The sequence below is a fragment of the Melanostigma gelatinosum genome (assembly GCF_949748355.1).
Source record: "Melanostigma gelatinosum genome assembly, chromosome: 7".
In the NCBI taxonomy this organism is placed as follows: domain Eukaryota; kingdom Metazoa; phylum Chordata; class Actinopteri; order Perciformes; family Zoarcidae; genus Melanostigma; species Melanostigma gelatinosum.
This window is the reverse complement of record NC_136640.1, coordinates 10,902,521-10,918,778: the sequence shown is the minus strand read 5'-3', so window position 1 is coordinate 10,918,778 and position 16,258 is coordinate 10,902,521. Positions and strand designations below refer to the sequence as shown.

Below are 16,258 nucleotides of genomic sequence, written 5' to 3'. Positions count from 1 at the left end.
AATAATTGCAAAAGGTAGAGAGAACGGGAGTGATAGTGTACGTCACCATGAAAATAACAAAGACAAAGGGAATAATACAATAGTGTGCGTGGTTCAGGCGTGTTGACTGGAATCAAAACCGAATATTAAATACGTGAGTTGTCTTCCAGTCGCGTTATCTGTTTTTTGTGCATGTGCGGACTTCCTTATTCAAGTTTCTTGATTAAATAGTCCTGCAATAACTGCTATAAAGCTGTTTATTTAGATGTCGGGCATATATTGACTCAACATTATGGTCGTTCTGTAATGTTTACAAACTGTTAAGGCTCACATTTTGTATGTATCCATCTAAATGCACAAGCTCTCTCTGAATGAATGTTTGTTTACCTTTCAACATTGATGATGTCATGTGGCTTTGACTAGAGATCCAAATCAGTGGTTCTATTCTTGCCAGCTTGTTTATCTGTGTTCATCATCATATACCAGTGTTTAATATTGTCTTCTGTTACAGTGCACTGCATTTATTGAGGGATTATGACCCATCTTTCTGTGCACAGCATGCACTGTATTACTCTGAAAACCAATTCTGGTACACGCATGCCTGCGTGTGTGTGTGTGTGCGTGTGTGTGTGTGTGTGTGTGTCAACACTCATCTGTTCCCACTGTTGATATACTCATTGACCGCCGCTCCGCCTGCTGTCTCCTGTGGGCCTTTATGCTGGGAGGAATCGATAGCCTTCTTCCTCGCCTTGCCTCTCCACTGTGTCTCTACCAGAACGGTGCTCTGGAACACTACATCAGCTCAAATGCTGATGCATGTTGCACTGAATGAGCTTGCAAATGTACACATATGCCGTAGGCTTGTTCTTTGTTAAATGCTCAAATATCAGAAATCTAACAGATTAAAGTGTCCTAAACACACACACACACACACACACACACAGACACACAGTCATGCTCCCTCTATCTCACTCGCTCCCTGACATTAGCTGAACCGAGACCATTACTGTCAGTTAGTAATCGGTAAATGTCACAATAGCAGGATGTCATAAAGCTCTGGAGTGGTCTAATGGGTTTTGTTCAGGTTGAGGTGACACATGCACACTCGCACATACAGACACGCGCTCTTCCTGGAAACTATCTTCCTAGGTGCTTGATGCATTTACTCATCACATCACAGCTCTGAGCTGCGACATGTTTGAAGAGCTAATGCAATCTGTTTAAGGAAGCACATTATGAGAGTCATCTGTCGCTGTGTTTTAAAACAGAGGGGTGGTTACATTTTATGTTTTCCCCTTTACTCCACCTGCACTTTCTTTTTTTACCTGAGAGTAATTGCAGAGACAGATATACCGTACGTACAGCAAAGTGATAGCGTGAGTTAAGTGAGACATAAAAAGTAAAAAGGGCACAGATACAAGCAGAGAGCCAAAAAGCAGAGGTTGCTGCTAGTCGCCAAGCCTAGAAGCCTGGGGAGGCAGATGGGAGCGTGAAGGCTTATGGATGGAGTGATCACGTGAGCTTATTTGCTTCATGTGTTGGCACAGTGGGGGAGAGAAGGATGCAGGAGGAGAGCAGGATTGGACTCTCTTTTAAACCCACCCTGCCATTGTTCCGTGAGCTTTCCGATCATTTCCATTTCAAAACTTTTTCATTTTACATTTACAGCATTTTATTTTTGTTTGCGATTTGCTTTCCTCAAGCTGTCAATGTAGAGACAGTTACATCTATATTATCCAAATACAAGCGGACTTGAGGCATGAACACATGGTTGTTAGATATGGCTGGATATTGAACCAACTAAAATGTGTCTGTAGCGCTGAGGAAAACTGCCAAGTACTGAAAACTGGCATCGAATGTGTTTTGTAATCTTGTTTACATATTTTTTGATCAGATAGTTCCTGGTTTAAAGCTACTTTTGGCAACTTTAATAAGAATAACTTTGTGTCACTTTGTAAGAGACTCCTTCGCTCTCATTGGTTGTTTTTCTTCTGGCGCAGTGGAATCTTGCAAATTCCATTAGGAGCATTAAAAAGAGGCAGAGGAACCTGATTTTTGTACTGTTCTCATACTGTTGCTTGTCTTGGGACAATATTTATCTTGTGAGATGTATATTTCTGTCTTTTAATAAAAAAGAAAAATGTCTTAATATGTCTTAATGTAAGATATCAAAGACTTGGGTATTGTTTCATCACTTGTATCAACAATCAATATCCACCGCTAGTGTCCGGCTGAAGAAAGATGTTGCTCATCACTGTAGTAATCACAGGCATCACAGCATCACAGGCATAAGTGGGAGAAACTCCGCTTTGAAAAAATGTCTCAGAAGAATGTAAAGTAAACAGAGCAACTGTGTGATCAGCCACGAGTTTGACAGCATTGTTTTATTACACAGTTCATCCAGGGTTCAGTGGGGAGACACAGCTCAGCTGACTCTTACAAAGTTCACTCAACTCCATCTCTTTCTGCAGTGCACAGTCCTCTTCTATGTTACCAAATGGTGCGTTTTCCTTTAATTGTTCCACAGACGTTGCAGCAGAAATGTGAAAAGAAAACATTTTTTTGTAAATCAATTTCTGTTTATGGTGTCAAAGAAGTATTTTTGTTTTGTTTGGGGACTGGTTTAGGGTTAACTATCGACGCACCTTAAAGAACTAGTTGTGTAGTTCATCCGTTTTTTGAATTGTGTCCCTTTGTGACTTAAAAAACATCAGTGCAAGTTGATGAAAATAGGTTGCAATGTGTTGTAATACATCTTAAAAACACAATTTAAGTAATTGCTGACAACTGACACATCAACATGAGTCCAGTCAGTATTACTGATTTTAACATTTTAGACTGTTAAAAAAATCATCCTTAGACTATCAAACATGTTTTCCATGATTGCATTTTTGCAAGATGTGTGAGTTCCATCCAAAGTCTACAGAATCGACTACTTCTTTTGAATGCGTTCTTTAGCTTTTGCCGCATTCATATGGATTAACTTTGCTAATTACAAATGCTAAATGTTGCTTGCAAGCACTTAAATATACTGTACACGTGTATATACATGCGTGTGTGTGGATACATGCGTTTCACAGTGTCTGAAAACTGATTAGAAGCTAAAGAGGAGCTGATGAGCAAATTGTGACATTAATGGTGGAATCCATTACAGAAACCTAACACGGTTGACCTTTGATATAGATGAACCTTTGGGCTTATCAGTCAATATGTGTGTTAGGATGTCTATTAATTATGTTTTCATGGCTATGATATGTTTAACACTGTCACTAACCTCTACACCACATGAAGCCATCATGCTACTAGCTTTATTTTCTATCACATTTTAAGACTTTCACATCACACGACCAAGCAATAGACAAGATGTCATTGTGTGTTCCTTCTGGGACCATAACATGTTTAATTTATGATAAAGACAGATGCTCACACATACACACACACACACACACAGTGCATGTGCCATCTACAGCACACACACAAACACATCCCCGTTCTCGCTCAGGTATGCAGATAAAGACGCTGTGTGCGTCAGTGTGGTGTGACGTGTGTTCACCGCATCGTCATTGCATTACACTAGGGAAGATGAACAAAGAATGACTATCTCATTCTCTATCTCTTCCTCGCTTCTCCAGTCGAGCACTAGCGTGGTAGTGGACATCGCGGTGATGGGCGAGGCCCACGGTCTGATCTCAGACCTGCTGGCAGACCCCTCGCTGCCCCCTAACACCTGCAGCTCTCTGAAGGCCGTCAGCAACCTCCTCAGCACCCAGATCAGCCTCCAGCCGCTCCACCGGCTTCACATCCCTGCACACACTCACACCTGCTCTGACTCTGAGGAGGGGCCAGATAAAGCAGAGAGACTGGCCATTCCAAAGGTAAATGTTGAATGTGGTTTTTTTCATTTCTGTGTCTTTGGTTAGGTGTTTGAGATCATTTGCAATGGCTGAACCCCAATTTCAAATTCCAATGATATAAGGATTTGAATTGGAAGTTTACTCACCAGCTAATAAGAAGTATTGAATGGCCACCCAGAATGACTGAAGACTGATTGTAGGAATTACTGTAATTGTGCTCAATCACATCGCTGGTCTGTTGCTGATTCATTTTCCAACCTGAGGGTCAGGACCTCCCAAATGATCCCCAAAGAAATCTGAGGCGTCACAATATGAATAAAAAGATCAGAAAAAAACAAGAAATTATTTTAGCTTTTATCTTCTTGTGCAACAACAAATGTGCCCTTACCTCCCCAAGCCCTTACTGTATTTTCTGAGAAGTAGAAATCGTTTTTTGGTTGAGCTGCAGACAATTCATCACAATTAGATATCACTTCATTTGAAAAGAGGACTCCACGGATTTAGTATTGCACCTCAAGGACATGGTGAGACTCACATTTGACAAGAAAAATATAAAAATCAATGCAGCACAACCAGAGATATCTCTTTTTTTATTTTACGCAATCTCCTTCCTTGTCAATACCTTGCGCCTACATTACGTGTGTAATGCATCTCAACCGCCGACAGTTCCGTTGAAAATTCGGGGCTGTTATGGTCGTAGCAGCTAGAGCAGAAATGAGGAGGGAGCTGCAGAGGTCTGGTATGCTCATATCTTTTTAACTCAACACCCCCGGACTCTTGTGTTCAAACCCTTGATCAGATTTCATGCAGCTCCTCCCAGAGCCACAAAAGGCAACCGTTGTTCCATATGTAGCAGTACTCCCAATGAATTATAAACAGACCTTGACGTGTAAAATCGTTCCCCTTCAGACTAAAATAATGTTCACCATCATAAAATATTACAAACAAAAATTTCTCTGAATTGGTGAAGCTAGATGTATTACCAGACGTGTGTTCATAGAAACAGACACGGTTGTATCAGAGTTACGTTTTGTCGTACGCTGCAGAACATCAATAAACACTTGTGCGGATGGTCTGGTGTAGCTCTTCCTGCAGTCATCGCCTCCATTTCCTCCGTCACTGCTGGCGTAGTGTGCTAACAATGACGCACAGGCTTCCAGAGGGCTTTTTAATGTTTTACAAGGCCAGTGCTTCAAAATGTGTGCGTTCACTTAAGGAGGCGAGGGAACGAAATAAAGCGTGTGATGCAATGCAGGATAGCCCACCAGGAACGTGACAAGCAGCTTTAAAACTGCCTGGTTGCACTCAAATGCTCGACCCATGTAGTGAAACTCAATGAGATACTGTCTCGTTTGAGCTCATTGGAGATTTGTGAGTCTGCATAAAGCGATGGTTGAAGTTGGTGATTCAGCTTACTCGTGCTGCCCTGTTGTGTCGCTCTGGAGGACAGAAATTTCAGAATTGTTGACGACTGAGGTGCATTTGTTTCTCTCCTTTTGACGTAGGTTAACGGGGCAGCAACACACAGTTTCATTTCTTATTAAATACAGGGAACTATTTGGCTTTCACCTCATTTAACTCCAACAGTTCTGGCTATCTGTCAAGTTTATTGCATCTCCTACGAATGTACCCACACTTCTGGTGCACAGATTTGTCTTTAAAACATCTCTTATTACAGCCACACATTTCCCCAAGCGTACCACAGTGATTTATATTTATTTTTACTGCAGTACGAAAATAAAGAGGCTTCATGTAAAAACATACAAGATGACACGCAACAATCCATCACGGCCAACATCACGTCTTCTGATTGTCAGCTACATTATTGCATGATAATGCAGAGCAGATGTTTCAGATCTGCACTTAAAGCTTTATTCCCTCACAGTTATACAATTCGCAATGGCAAAAGCAGACATGGTGTTCACAGTAATTAAACAACAAGTCTTTCTTTGACATAGTAATTGATGGCTTTGATTAGCTTTTCTTAACTACAGGAGGGCGGTTTACCACAGAGCACTATGCGGTCGTGTGTGTGTGTGTGTGTGTGTGTTTATTTGCCTAAGAAGTGAACATACCAAGAGGGATGGACATGCTTTCCTTCAGTAGAAGAAGTTAAATCCTCTGCTGCCCTCTATAGTCCTGGGTGTGTGTGTGTGTGAGTGTGTGAGAGAGAAATTGGATATCTTTTCTACTTACCATTCAGTCTTTTACAGACTTTTAAAAAGCAGGAATGGACTGGAAGAACAAATATGGCATCCTTCTAGTTTGATGTCTTTACGTTTCTGTCGCACAATAAAGCTCCGTTTATCGGTTAAAACATGTTCCTGAGGCTGAGAGGTCACTTTACGTACTCAGTAGAGCAATATTTGTGAGCTACTGTATCTGCCTTTCTTTTCCTGATGTTCTAATTAGTCTCTTGCTGTGCACACTGTGTGACTGTTAGGGCATTTTGGGCTTGTTTATGGTCAGAGAGTAAATGTTACTCTTTGTCAACCTTCTCAAAACATTCTTGTGTAGAAGATGAGATAAGGTCAGACTTTAATTATTTTGGAAAAAATGATGTATAATTACACCATTGCAGTATATATTGCATATAATAATTGTGTTACATTAACAGTATTTGCTTTATAAATACTATGAAACTGTTGCAAATCATCCTACTGTGACACGACATTGAGATTTTTGTGAATTATAAACAAGTGGAGGATTATCAAGAGTTCTAATCATTACAAGAAATCCTGATGTATATGAAGAAATTGGAGCAGATGTGAAAAGACAGCAAGTAAGAAATTTACTCAAAATGTACTCAAATAAATGTTCAACATTAGTTCCACATACATGTATCACAACATATACTTTTCATACAAACACACAGACAAGGCCATATCTTTGCAGTTTCCAAAAAGGTGCAAATATTAGTAGCTTCTGGTTGCAAACGTGTGTTTGTTTATCTTTATTGCAGCGTATAAGACGGAGTCTGCCCCCAGGCTTGCTGAGGAGAATCTCGTCAACTTGGACCACGACCACCTCAGCTACAGGGCTGCCTACCTTAGAGCCGGGCCCTGTACGCCGAGACCGCTCAGCCAGCATCAAACACACCACAGACAGGTGATTCTCACGCACTCACTCACTCACTCACTCACTCACTCACTCACTCACTCACTCACTCACTCACTCACGCACTACAATCAACCGGACAACAGTATTTTTTTAACTGTAACAGTGCTGGTTTTCTTACATTAAATCAGTGAATCGTGGAACAACTCGGTGATGATGACCATCTCAAAGAGTCGCTCCATGTCTGCCTCCTGTGCTGCCTCTGTCACCTCCAACCACCTCTACAGCAAACCACTGGGAAGACCAGGTGTGTGTGTGTGTGTGTGTGGGTGTGTGTGTGTGGGTGTGTGTGTGGGTGCGCTAACACACTGAGACAAGTTGAGTACGTTGAGTATGTTACATGGGTAAAAGACATCCTTGTTTACACTAGTTTTAAATTGGAAAACATTTTTACGAAAATTCTTCTCAGCTTGACGATTCACTGCACATGGTTCAAAGATAGATGAATCCTAGTATCAAGAGCAAATCACACAAACACTGAAACGCTCTCTTTCTCAGGTTTCCCCCCCTCCAACGTATCACCTCTGGGCTCTCCGTGCCCATCTCCTCCCAACCAGGGCACGCCTGTCTCAAGCCCCACCATCAAAACATGTTCAGAGCAGCTTCCTGAGCTGTCTGGGCTCCTGACGGAGAGAACCCCTGGCTCTGTGGCCCACAAGAGCCACCACAGAGCCTTGACTCACAGTCAGAGCGCCCCGAGCTCCACCACCCCTTACTGGCGGCCTCCATCACTCTGCGGCAGGTAACATAACATGCCATCGCACACTGGATTGATTCTCCTGTTACACTTTGATGAGGTCTAAATGGGTTGATGTTTCTCTGCTCTCTTTCCATCAGCTGTGGCAGGCCGTTCAACAATCGACTAAACCACAGGGTAGAATCTGTCGACAAAGGGGACAGAATACCCCATCCAGGTAAACGGGTAACAACTACAGCTTATGATAGCAGCCTATGAGTGTGATGTACAAGAAAATGCTTCCAGAATCTAACCTGGTTGATAAATATAGACTATTCCTCCATCTTAACTGCCCTCATTGTATCTTTGTTTAGCCGTCACATGGTTACATTAAATAGCACGTCTAACAATGTAATGTCTCCCCAGATGAGCGTGCCGTAGCTTCTTCGGATTATGACAGCACCTACGACAGCACCTATGAGACCAACCACAGTGACAGCAGTGACTTTGCACAGAATGAAGAGGAGGGAGAGGGAGGCAAGAAGCTGCCTGAACCAAGGGAAGGTTGCAGGGAGTATCTGGCAGAGGGCATCGTTCTTCACCCACTCCTGCCATCACCAGAGGTAGGCAATCAGAGAGGAACAAAAAAATCTGTTATCTTTTATGTCCTTTAATGTGCTTCAAAATCATATCTTTTTGAAAATGCTTTTGCAAAATGCTAGAAAACCAAGCAGCGGTGCAGTCTAATAATGTAACTGTGGTAACATAGAAGTTATTTTACTGTACTTGCAAGTATCTTTCTGACCTCTCCTCCTACCTGATAGGACAAACCCACCTTGGCCGCAGAGCCTTCAGCATTGCCAGCGCTGGAGCCTCTGATGAGTCAACTCAACAACTGGAACTTTCCCATTTTCAGTCTTGTGGAGAAGACTCATGGCAAGACAGGCTGCATCCTCAGTCAGGTAAACACTAATTAGTGAGGAAATGTTGAAACCCATGTGGCATTTATGTAATGAAAACACATCAATACCGCTTCTATCAAAATTATCTCATATTGATGGAAACGTTCACATGTATGTAATGAGAAGCTTAATGTGGTAGTGATGTCAGCTGTGCAGGCGATGGAAAGACTGGATTTGCATTTCACGCCTGCAGCCACAACAACGCCAGCAAGTGAAAGCAAAAATCACACATGCAGTGTTCGCCAAGATGTCATCAGTTCCAGAAACAATTTTGTGTTAGCAGATATTAGACCTGTCTGTAAGAAAAGGTGTGCTGTGAAACGGGAAGTGACCAGACCCAGCTTTACATCTGAACCTCTACAAAGATTCGATATATGACTCGCAGTGTGTTCTCCTCATGTTATATCCCAGGTTTCCTATAAGCTCTTTGAGGACGCAGGTCTATTTGAGACCTTCAGAATTCCTGTACAGGAGTTCATGAACTACTTCCATGCTTTGGAGAACGGATACAGGGTCATTCCTTGTGAGTAGAAGATCTCCACTTTTATCAAATTCTTCAAGTAAAGTATTGATACCGCAGCATTACCTTTATCTGCCACAAGGGGGATGCATTGCATTGTCATAGTAATAAAACACCAGGCCCACTTTCTGACTTTTTTTATACTGTAGTTGTATTCAGTTTTATACTTATTAACAGTTTCAGGGGGACATTCTACATTTTGTAAAAATGTCTGGTTTGCTCTCCCTCAGACAGATGAGATACCAAGTAAACAGCCTTTTCTCCTATACATTTACTGCCATTAGCATCTATTGCCTAGTCCTGAGCCATTCCAAATAACATAGGAGCATTGTCTCTGTTGTCCATTTTGTGTGAACTCATATTTAAACATTCGACATGAAACTTTCCCATAAAATAGATCTATTTTAAAAGGCAGAAGGCTTCAGCAATGTTATATTCCTTGTCTGGAAGGGGCTTTAGTTGTTTCTTTTAATTTTTTCCAGTTTGATAGTGTTACACTTCACAATTTAAAAAAATAACATACAAAAAAAGAGTTTATTACCGCTGTAGCTGGGATTTGAATACAAAGGTCTTACTGCCCTCCGCTGGTGTGAATAAGCATTTTATCTTACTTTCCGCAGATCACAACCGCATCCATGCCACTGACGTGCTACATGCTGTTTGGTACCTCACCACTCAGCCTGTACCAGGCCTACCCACCCTGCTGACTGAGAATGGGATACACACTGGTGAGGATGTTTGATACATACAGGTTAAGAAAAAGAAAAAACTACGCTTTCGACCAGATTTAGCTACTAGCTAATTTCCATCTGCAGTCCTAGTCCAGTCCCCTTATACCTACCTGCAAGAATGTTCCACTCTTAGACTTTAGGAGCGACATTTTCATTGACTGGAGTGATGTCAATCAAGGATGTATTAGTTCTCTGTCAATATCAAACAAATCCACTCGCAGTTCACCGCTGTGGTTCAGGAATTAAGATGCTGAACATGAATTACAATGTCCCTGATTTTGTCATCCCTCTCTGATCATCTGATAAAGTCATAAAGTGCCCCCAAAAAGAATTAGATAAAAAGAAAAAGAAATCCAATCGAATTTGTGCGTTTTCTCTGCCCCTTTTTGTGATACTGTAATTGAGTGGGGAGGCTCGTTAACTCTTATGTCCCAATAAAACATGTAATACAGAAGTCATATTCACACACATTCACAGAAGAAGCTTTAAAAACTAACAAAAAAGTTGAATTGTTCTCATGTTTGTGTTCATTTACAAAGTCACTAGTATAGTGTGATGGCATACCTCCTATTTATTTGTATTATTCTCACCTGTTGTGGCATGATATTGTTTCGTCACTTGACTCATTTTATAGTCAACAACATCCCGTTGAGGGATAATGTAGATGTAATGAGTCAACATGCTGAAAGTTATTTTCCCTGAATAAGTCCAACAGAACAAGGTTGTACAGCAGCCAATGAGGTGGCAGTATTTGCGCAAAGTGCACCATCAGTGACTGGGGAGTGTGCTGTGTTTTGTTTGTCGCCAGTAGACTCAGAGAATGGCATTAATGCTGGTGCCACAGGCTTCCTTGTGTCCAAGATGAACTCTGTGCTGGAGGACGGCTATGGCTCCCTGGCTCGCCTGATCCCTGGCCTGGAGCTCATGGCCCTGTATGTAGCTGCCGCCATGCACGATTATGACCATCCTGGAAGAACCAACGCCTTTCTAGTAGCTACTAGTGCACCACAGGTAAATGAGTGCAGCAGCATACATCGTCACAATAAGAGCTCAGTTTAGATGATGTGAAGAAGAGTATTTGTATTTTGCAGTGTATGTACCAACCAAAACAACCAAAAGACCAATAAGCTCAACCTCTACAAGACAGCAATTCACAACCAACACCAAAACTCCTTTGGTGAAACACATAGCAGCTTACATCTTAAATTCCAAGCCTGTATATTCCTTTAATTTTCTCCTCTGTCCTTCCATTGTAGGCTCTTCTGTACAATGATCGTTCAGTCTTGGAAAATCACCATGCAGCTTCAGCGTGGAACCTCTTCATGTCTCGACCTGAGTATAACTTCCTAGCTAACCTCGAACATGTGGAGTTCAAGCGCTTCCGCTTCTTAGTCATTGAAGCCATTCTGGCCACCGACCTCAAAAAGCACTTTGACTTCCTGGCAGAGTTTAATGCAAAGGTAAAGATTTCTGTAATAAGATGTAAAACTAAAAATGTAGCATCCTTTATCTATCTGCAGTGATTGTCTGTTCTCAGCTCCTGTTTGTCAATTTGTTCTGTTCCTGGAACAAAAAAGTCCTTTTAGTCCGGAAGTAAAGCTGACAACCAATCAGTGGTGAATTCTAGACAATCCACAGCTGTGTGTTTCTTTTTTACACAAACCTTCCTGTGCACATCTGCAGGTGGGTGATGAAGGGGTGACTGGTATTGATTGGACCAACGAAAACGACCGATTGCTGGTGTGCCAGATGTGCATCAAGCTGGCTGATGTTAACGGGCCGCTGAAGTGCAAGGAGCTGCACCTGCAGTGGACAGAGGGGATTGTCAACGAGTTCTACGAACAAGTATGCTTATAAATCTCCCTCAAAATCTTACTTTCAAGTTATTAGCATTTAGACAGACTAGTGCGTTGTCCATTCGAGGCGTGGCCGTAAGGGGACTCCGAGCTTGGCTCCGAGTACTGCTGCTTTTAGGGCTGCCAGGGGGCAACCAATGAAAGCAACGAGCACTAGCCAAGAATAAGGCTGTTCGGAGCGTGTGCTTGGCCCCCCTTAAGAAAAATCGTGTCTCTAGGACCACATCTTGCCTTGATGACACACACACAGACTCACCAGCTGAAAACAATACTAGCGTTGTGGCTGGAAAAAAGCATCTTACGGTATGTGTATCTGCTAAATCATGACTGGTTTGATCAGATTTGATCGACAGTGACCAACAACCCACAAACTGTCATCAGATTCCGTAAATGTATGAACATGCTCATAGGGATAGAGATGTAATTGTCATGTTCCATTTCTCCCAAGAGGCAATTCATCTTTTTGCTCACATCCGCCACAGCGAGGTCAGGGTCAACTGCATAACAGCGCCTCTGCAGATGATAGTGATTTACTTATTTGCTCGGGGGACCCCTCAGCAAGTGCTTTATGTGTGCGACTGGATGTTCCCTTTGAACAGAAATACAACAGTCAGAAGACTTGCCTGCTGGATTGCATTATGATGATTTTGTTAGAGACTACTGCAGACGGGCGCCTGCACCACTTTAACATTCAAAGTATTAGCAATTTCTGGTTATGATAAACAATTCCCTCTCTCTCTCCCCCCTGACTAGTAATTGTACCAAATGTTGCATTTATTAGGTCTGCAGTTGGAAAAACTCCTGTTTTCTCTGCTTTATTCTCTACTTTATTCTATTTGAAGACGGTTTGCAAAGTTTGAATTCAAATATTATGAATTGATAAGAAGTGATGTTCATTTGATTGAAAAGACTACAGGATTAACTTCAAGTCTATAGCTTTTTTCGTCTTGGAACTATAAAAATATAGGGCAGTAGAGAAAAATGTTGTTTGTACCGTTTTCCAGCACATTGACAGTTTATCATTTCCGTGCTTCTCACATATTTGCCATGTTTTAACCCCTTCCAGGGTGACGAAGAAGCAAACCTGGGCCTTCCCATCAGCCCGTTCATGGACCGCTCCGCTCCGCAGCTCGCTAAACTACAGGAGTCGTTCATCACTCACATAGTGGGACCTCTGTGCTCGTCCTATGACTCTGCTGCTCTTATGCCGGGACGCTGGGTTGACCCACCTGAGGCAGAGACGGAGCCAGAAGACACGGAGGAGGGACATGATACAGAAGAGGAGGATGTGGCAGATGAGGACACATCAACAAGTTCCGATACCTCCCGTATGACAACCTCTTTAATCATCAATGTTGCAGAAAATATCTCACAGATCTGTCCCTGTCATTTATTTAAAATAGAAATTATTTACATTTATCGAATGCCGATTGTACCACTTGAGCCGCTGTGTATATACTTGGAAATAATGCCAACAGAGATTCTAGCTATGAAACTGGCAATGGTTGTGATATAGCTAACATACTGAATGACCCATTTGAATGAAATTTATAATTTTACATTTTGGGGAATACACTTATTTGCTTTCTTCCTGAGATTTGGATTCAAAGATTGATACGACTCATATCTTTCTGTGATAATATGATGCTAAAGCCAGGAGACGGTTAGCTTAGCTTAGCTTAGCATAAAGACAGGAAACCGAGGGAAACAGCAAACCTAAACCTGTTCAAGGGTTAACAAGAAAAGTCAACAATAAAAATGAATCAATTATTTTTCTTCAATCTGTAAGAAACAAAAACTTCTTGCAGTCTTGTTGTCAATGTGAGGTTGCCAGGTAACGATCGGAACATTTAGGTTTTTGCATGAATTAGACTAACGAGATCGAATTGTTGATTGCTAATTTTCCAAACGTTGGACAGTCAATCAAGCTGATTCACCTCGTTTGCACTCTTAATGATAAGCTGTTAACAGACTCCTGGCTGTAGCTTCATATTTATATTTATAGTGCAGACATCAGAGTGTACACAATCTGTTCATCTAACTCTTGGCAAGAAAGCAACATCATGGCCATTTTTTCCCAGGATTTTGTCTAACTGTTGATTTGTGTCTGACAGAGCAAAGAGAAACCAAAAAGGTGAGCAGGGGGAAAGTGTTTTGCCAGATAACACAGCATATTCTGGAAAACCATGAAATGTGGAAAAGAGTCATTGCTGCAGAGGCCAAGGAAGAGGCTGAGAGGGGGGACCCGAACTGCATCGGCAGCCCCACCGATCCAATCACAGCCATTCATGAGGAAGAGGAGGAGCAAGCAAGCAAAGAGGAGGAGTTGATTGGCGGCCTTGATGAAAGGGAAGAGGCGCCGGTTATAGAGGAAGAAGAAATCCTTCCGCAATCAGAGACCTCAGGGGAAAAAGAGGAGGATCCAGAGTGAACTTTGAACTCCTCTTCTAACCAGGGATCTGAGCGTTGTCTAAAAATGTTTGTTTCTTTCCGAACTAAACTCTTGATATGGTAGCCAGCACATCACGTCGACACAACACTGTAGCAGATTTTTTGGGTAATACGTGCCGAACAAAAACTGGGAGGACAGGGATGATGCATGCCCAGTTCATCTGATGAGAAGAGTCAGCAGGCAGCAGAGTAGTAGCAGAAGAAGAAAAAGAAAAAAGAGAATGATTGGGACTGTACTTGTTTTTGCTATCGTATTTGTTTTAGTCTGGATCTGCTGCCCTGCCCTTACCCAGGCTGCCCATCCTGCACTACAGGCCAACCACGCTGATTCACAGATTCACTCCACCAGTGAGTAATACACTGTCACCCTACCCCCCCCCCCCTTTTTTTTTTTCCTGTGTTATCAGCACACTGTAGAGCCCCCAGCTGGTTGAGGATGTGTGACAAGTCCTTTCTCCTTTAAGACAATGGGATGAAAGCCAGGGAAAAAGCTGTGTCCGCTGAGGCTCAGCCGTGTGGATTTCAGAAGGAGGCGGAAAAAAGGGCCAGTTGTAGTCGATTGTGTATCCAAGCATAAACCCTCACAAGCTCCACAGACACATATACTGTACACATGCAGCGACTGTAGAAACACATTTCGTACTCATGATCGATAGGAAGTTGAACAAAGAACCCTGTTGCTCTAAAAGCTTTATTCTCGCTCAAGGAAAAACATACAAAACAAGTGTTTCTTGATGTAAAACAATGTTGGTCCGCATGTTTTCTCCCTGTCTTTTGTTACTCAAAGTCAGTCCAGCACACCTACACATTTCCAGGCCACATAACTCAGGAAGGCAGAAACCCGTAGAGAAAATGAAACAAAAAGAGGACTTGCAGTTTCCTTCTCCTTTTGCTTGCCACTGCTTCAAGATTTTCTATCTCTGCTGTTTGCGGCGCTATTAATTCACTTATTTATTTACATGTCTACTGAGACATGCAGTTTCCTTTACGGATCACAAAGGAACCACAAGAGAAACAAGATTATTGATCACATTATACTGTATATTACAATTCATTTTGTCTGCTCTCAGTGTCAGCCTCCCATCATTCCACTAATTATACTATGCGCCCAACACAGCAGATCACACTGTTAATCATGTTTAAAACGACCTTACAAGACTCAACACTGCTAATAATATGGAATGTTTTTCTAAGAAAATAGAATTTGTGTCCACATTTTATGCCACTTCCCAACGTGTGCGTTCTTACTTTCACAGTAACGACAAGAATTCTTCCTTCTTTGCAATATAACTTACAGTCTGGTATGTCGGTCAAATGTTTCAGAAAGTAACGTAATCCCGTAAGCCATAGTGGCCCAGGCCAGAGCTGACTCACACCTCCAAATCACCCAAGAGGATTTACATCAATAAGGCATAAAAGAAACCGCTACCCTGGGGAGCCTACTGCCATCCAGGGGGGTGCTGTGTACTCTCAAGAAACGATCTGCAGGTCTCCATCAGATCCGAAGCATTCATTTGTTGTAATCTCAATTGCTGTTGTCTGTAATCAGGGTTTTCTTTTCCTACACTGAGGAAATCAAAGACAGCGAATATAAAAGCCAGAATGAGAGATGCACAAATTGTACTTGCAGATAAGGAGAGAAATGTGCTTTTGACGCAAGCTGTCATTGAAGATGACGTCTGCATTTTGCGTGGTTTCTTTTTAAAGAAGCCAAAGTGCAATCGCGGAAGAGAAAGCTCCATTGAAATCTGATCATAGGTCAGCAGACCTTTTTTTTTCGTTTTGTAGTCCTTACTCATGACGAAGCCTGTGGGTTAACACGTTGTGTCTGTGCTCTCCTGTGATGTCCTCAGATTCAGATTGGTGGTGATGGAAGTGTGAACACGGAGAACAGCCACAGTAATGAGACGTAGTAATGAAAGAGGAAGGAGGAGAGGGAGAAGTCTTTTAGCTTGACTTGTAGCTGCTTATGAAGGGTCAGGGGGGGGGGTCTTAGATCTTTTTCACATTTCAGTAAATTCCTCGAGGTGTAACTCTTTGAAGATGAGCCAGTTCGGTCGGATTCAAAATCATGTGATGATATATACATCTACAAGTCTGCGAAATGTGTTA

The 16,258-nt window shown here is 42.2% G+C and overlaps 1 protein-coding gene across 1 annotated transcript in view; it reads left to right on the top strand.

Moving 5' to 3' along the window:
* The window catches only part of LOC306780197 (cGMP-inhibited 3',5'-cyclic phosphodiesterase 3A-like), a gene marked incomplete at both ends in the record, with an annotated part of 37,542 nt that extends 23,416 nt beyond the window's left edge, over positions 1-14,126 (top strand). The window contains 14 exons of the mRNA XM_079272456.1: positions 3,612-3,854; positions 6,796-6,941; positions 7,082-7,197; positions 7,449-7,692; positions 7,788-7,864; positions 8,053-8,249; positions 8,451-8,588; positions 9,000-9,111; positions 9,729-9,836; positions 10,651-10,850; positions 11,096-11,299; positions 11,523-11,684; positions 12,762-13,023; positions 13,810-14,126. Of these exons, the coding sequence (XP_079128582.1) occupies positions 3,612-3,854; positions 6,796-6,941; positions 7,082-7,197; positions 7,449-7,692; positions 7,788-7,864; positions 8,053-8,249; positions 8,451-8,588; positions 9,000-9,111; positions 9,729-9,836; positions 10,651-10,850; positions 11,096-11,299; positions 11,523-11,684; positions 12,762-13,023; positions 13,810-14,126 (2,526 nt within the window). The remainder of the gene's footprint in view (positions 1-3,611; positions 3,855-6,795; positions 6,942-7,081; positions 7,198-7,448; positions 7,693-7,787; positions 7,865-8,052; positions 8,250-8,450; positions 8,589-8,999; positions 9,112-9,728; positions 9,837-10,650; positions 10,851-11,095; positions 11,300-11,522; positions 11,685-12,761; positions 13,024-13,809) is intronic.
* Between the last annotated feature and the right edge of the window lie 2,132 nt (positions 14,127-16,258).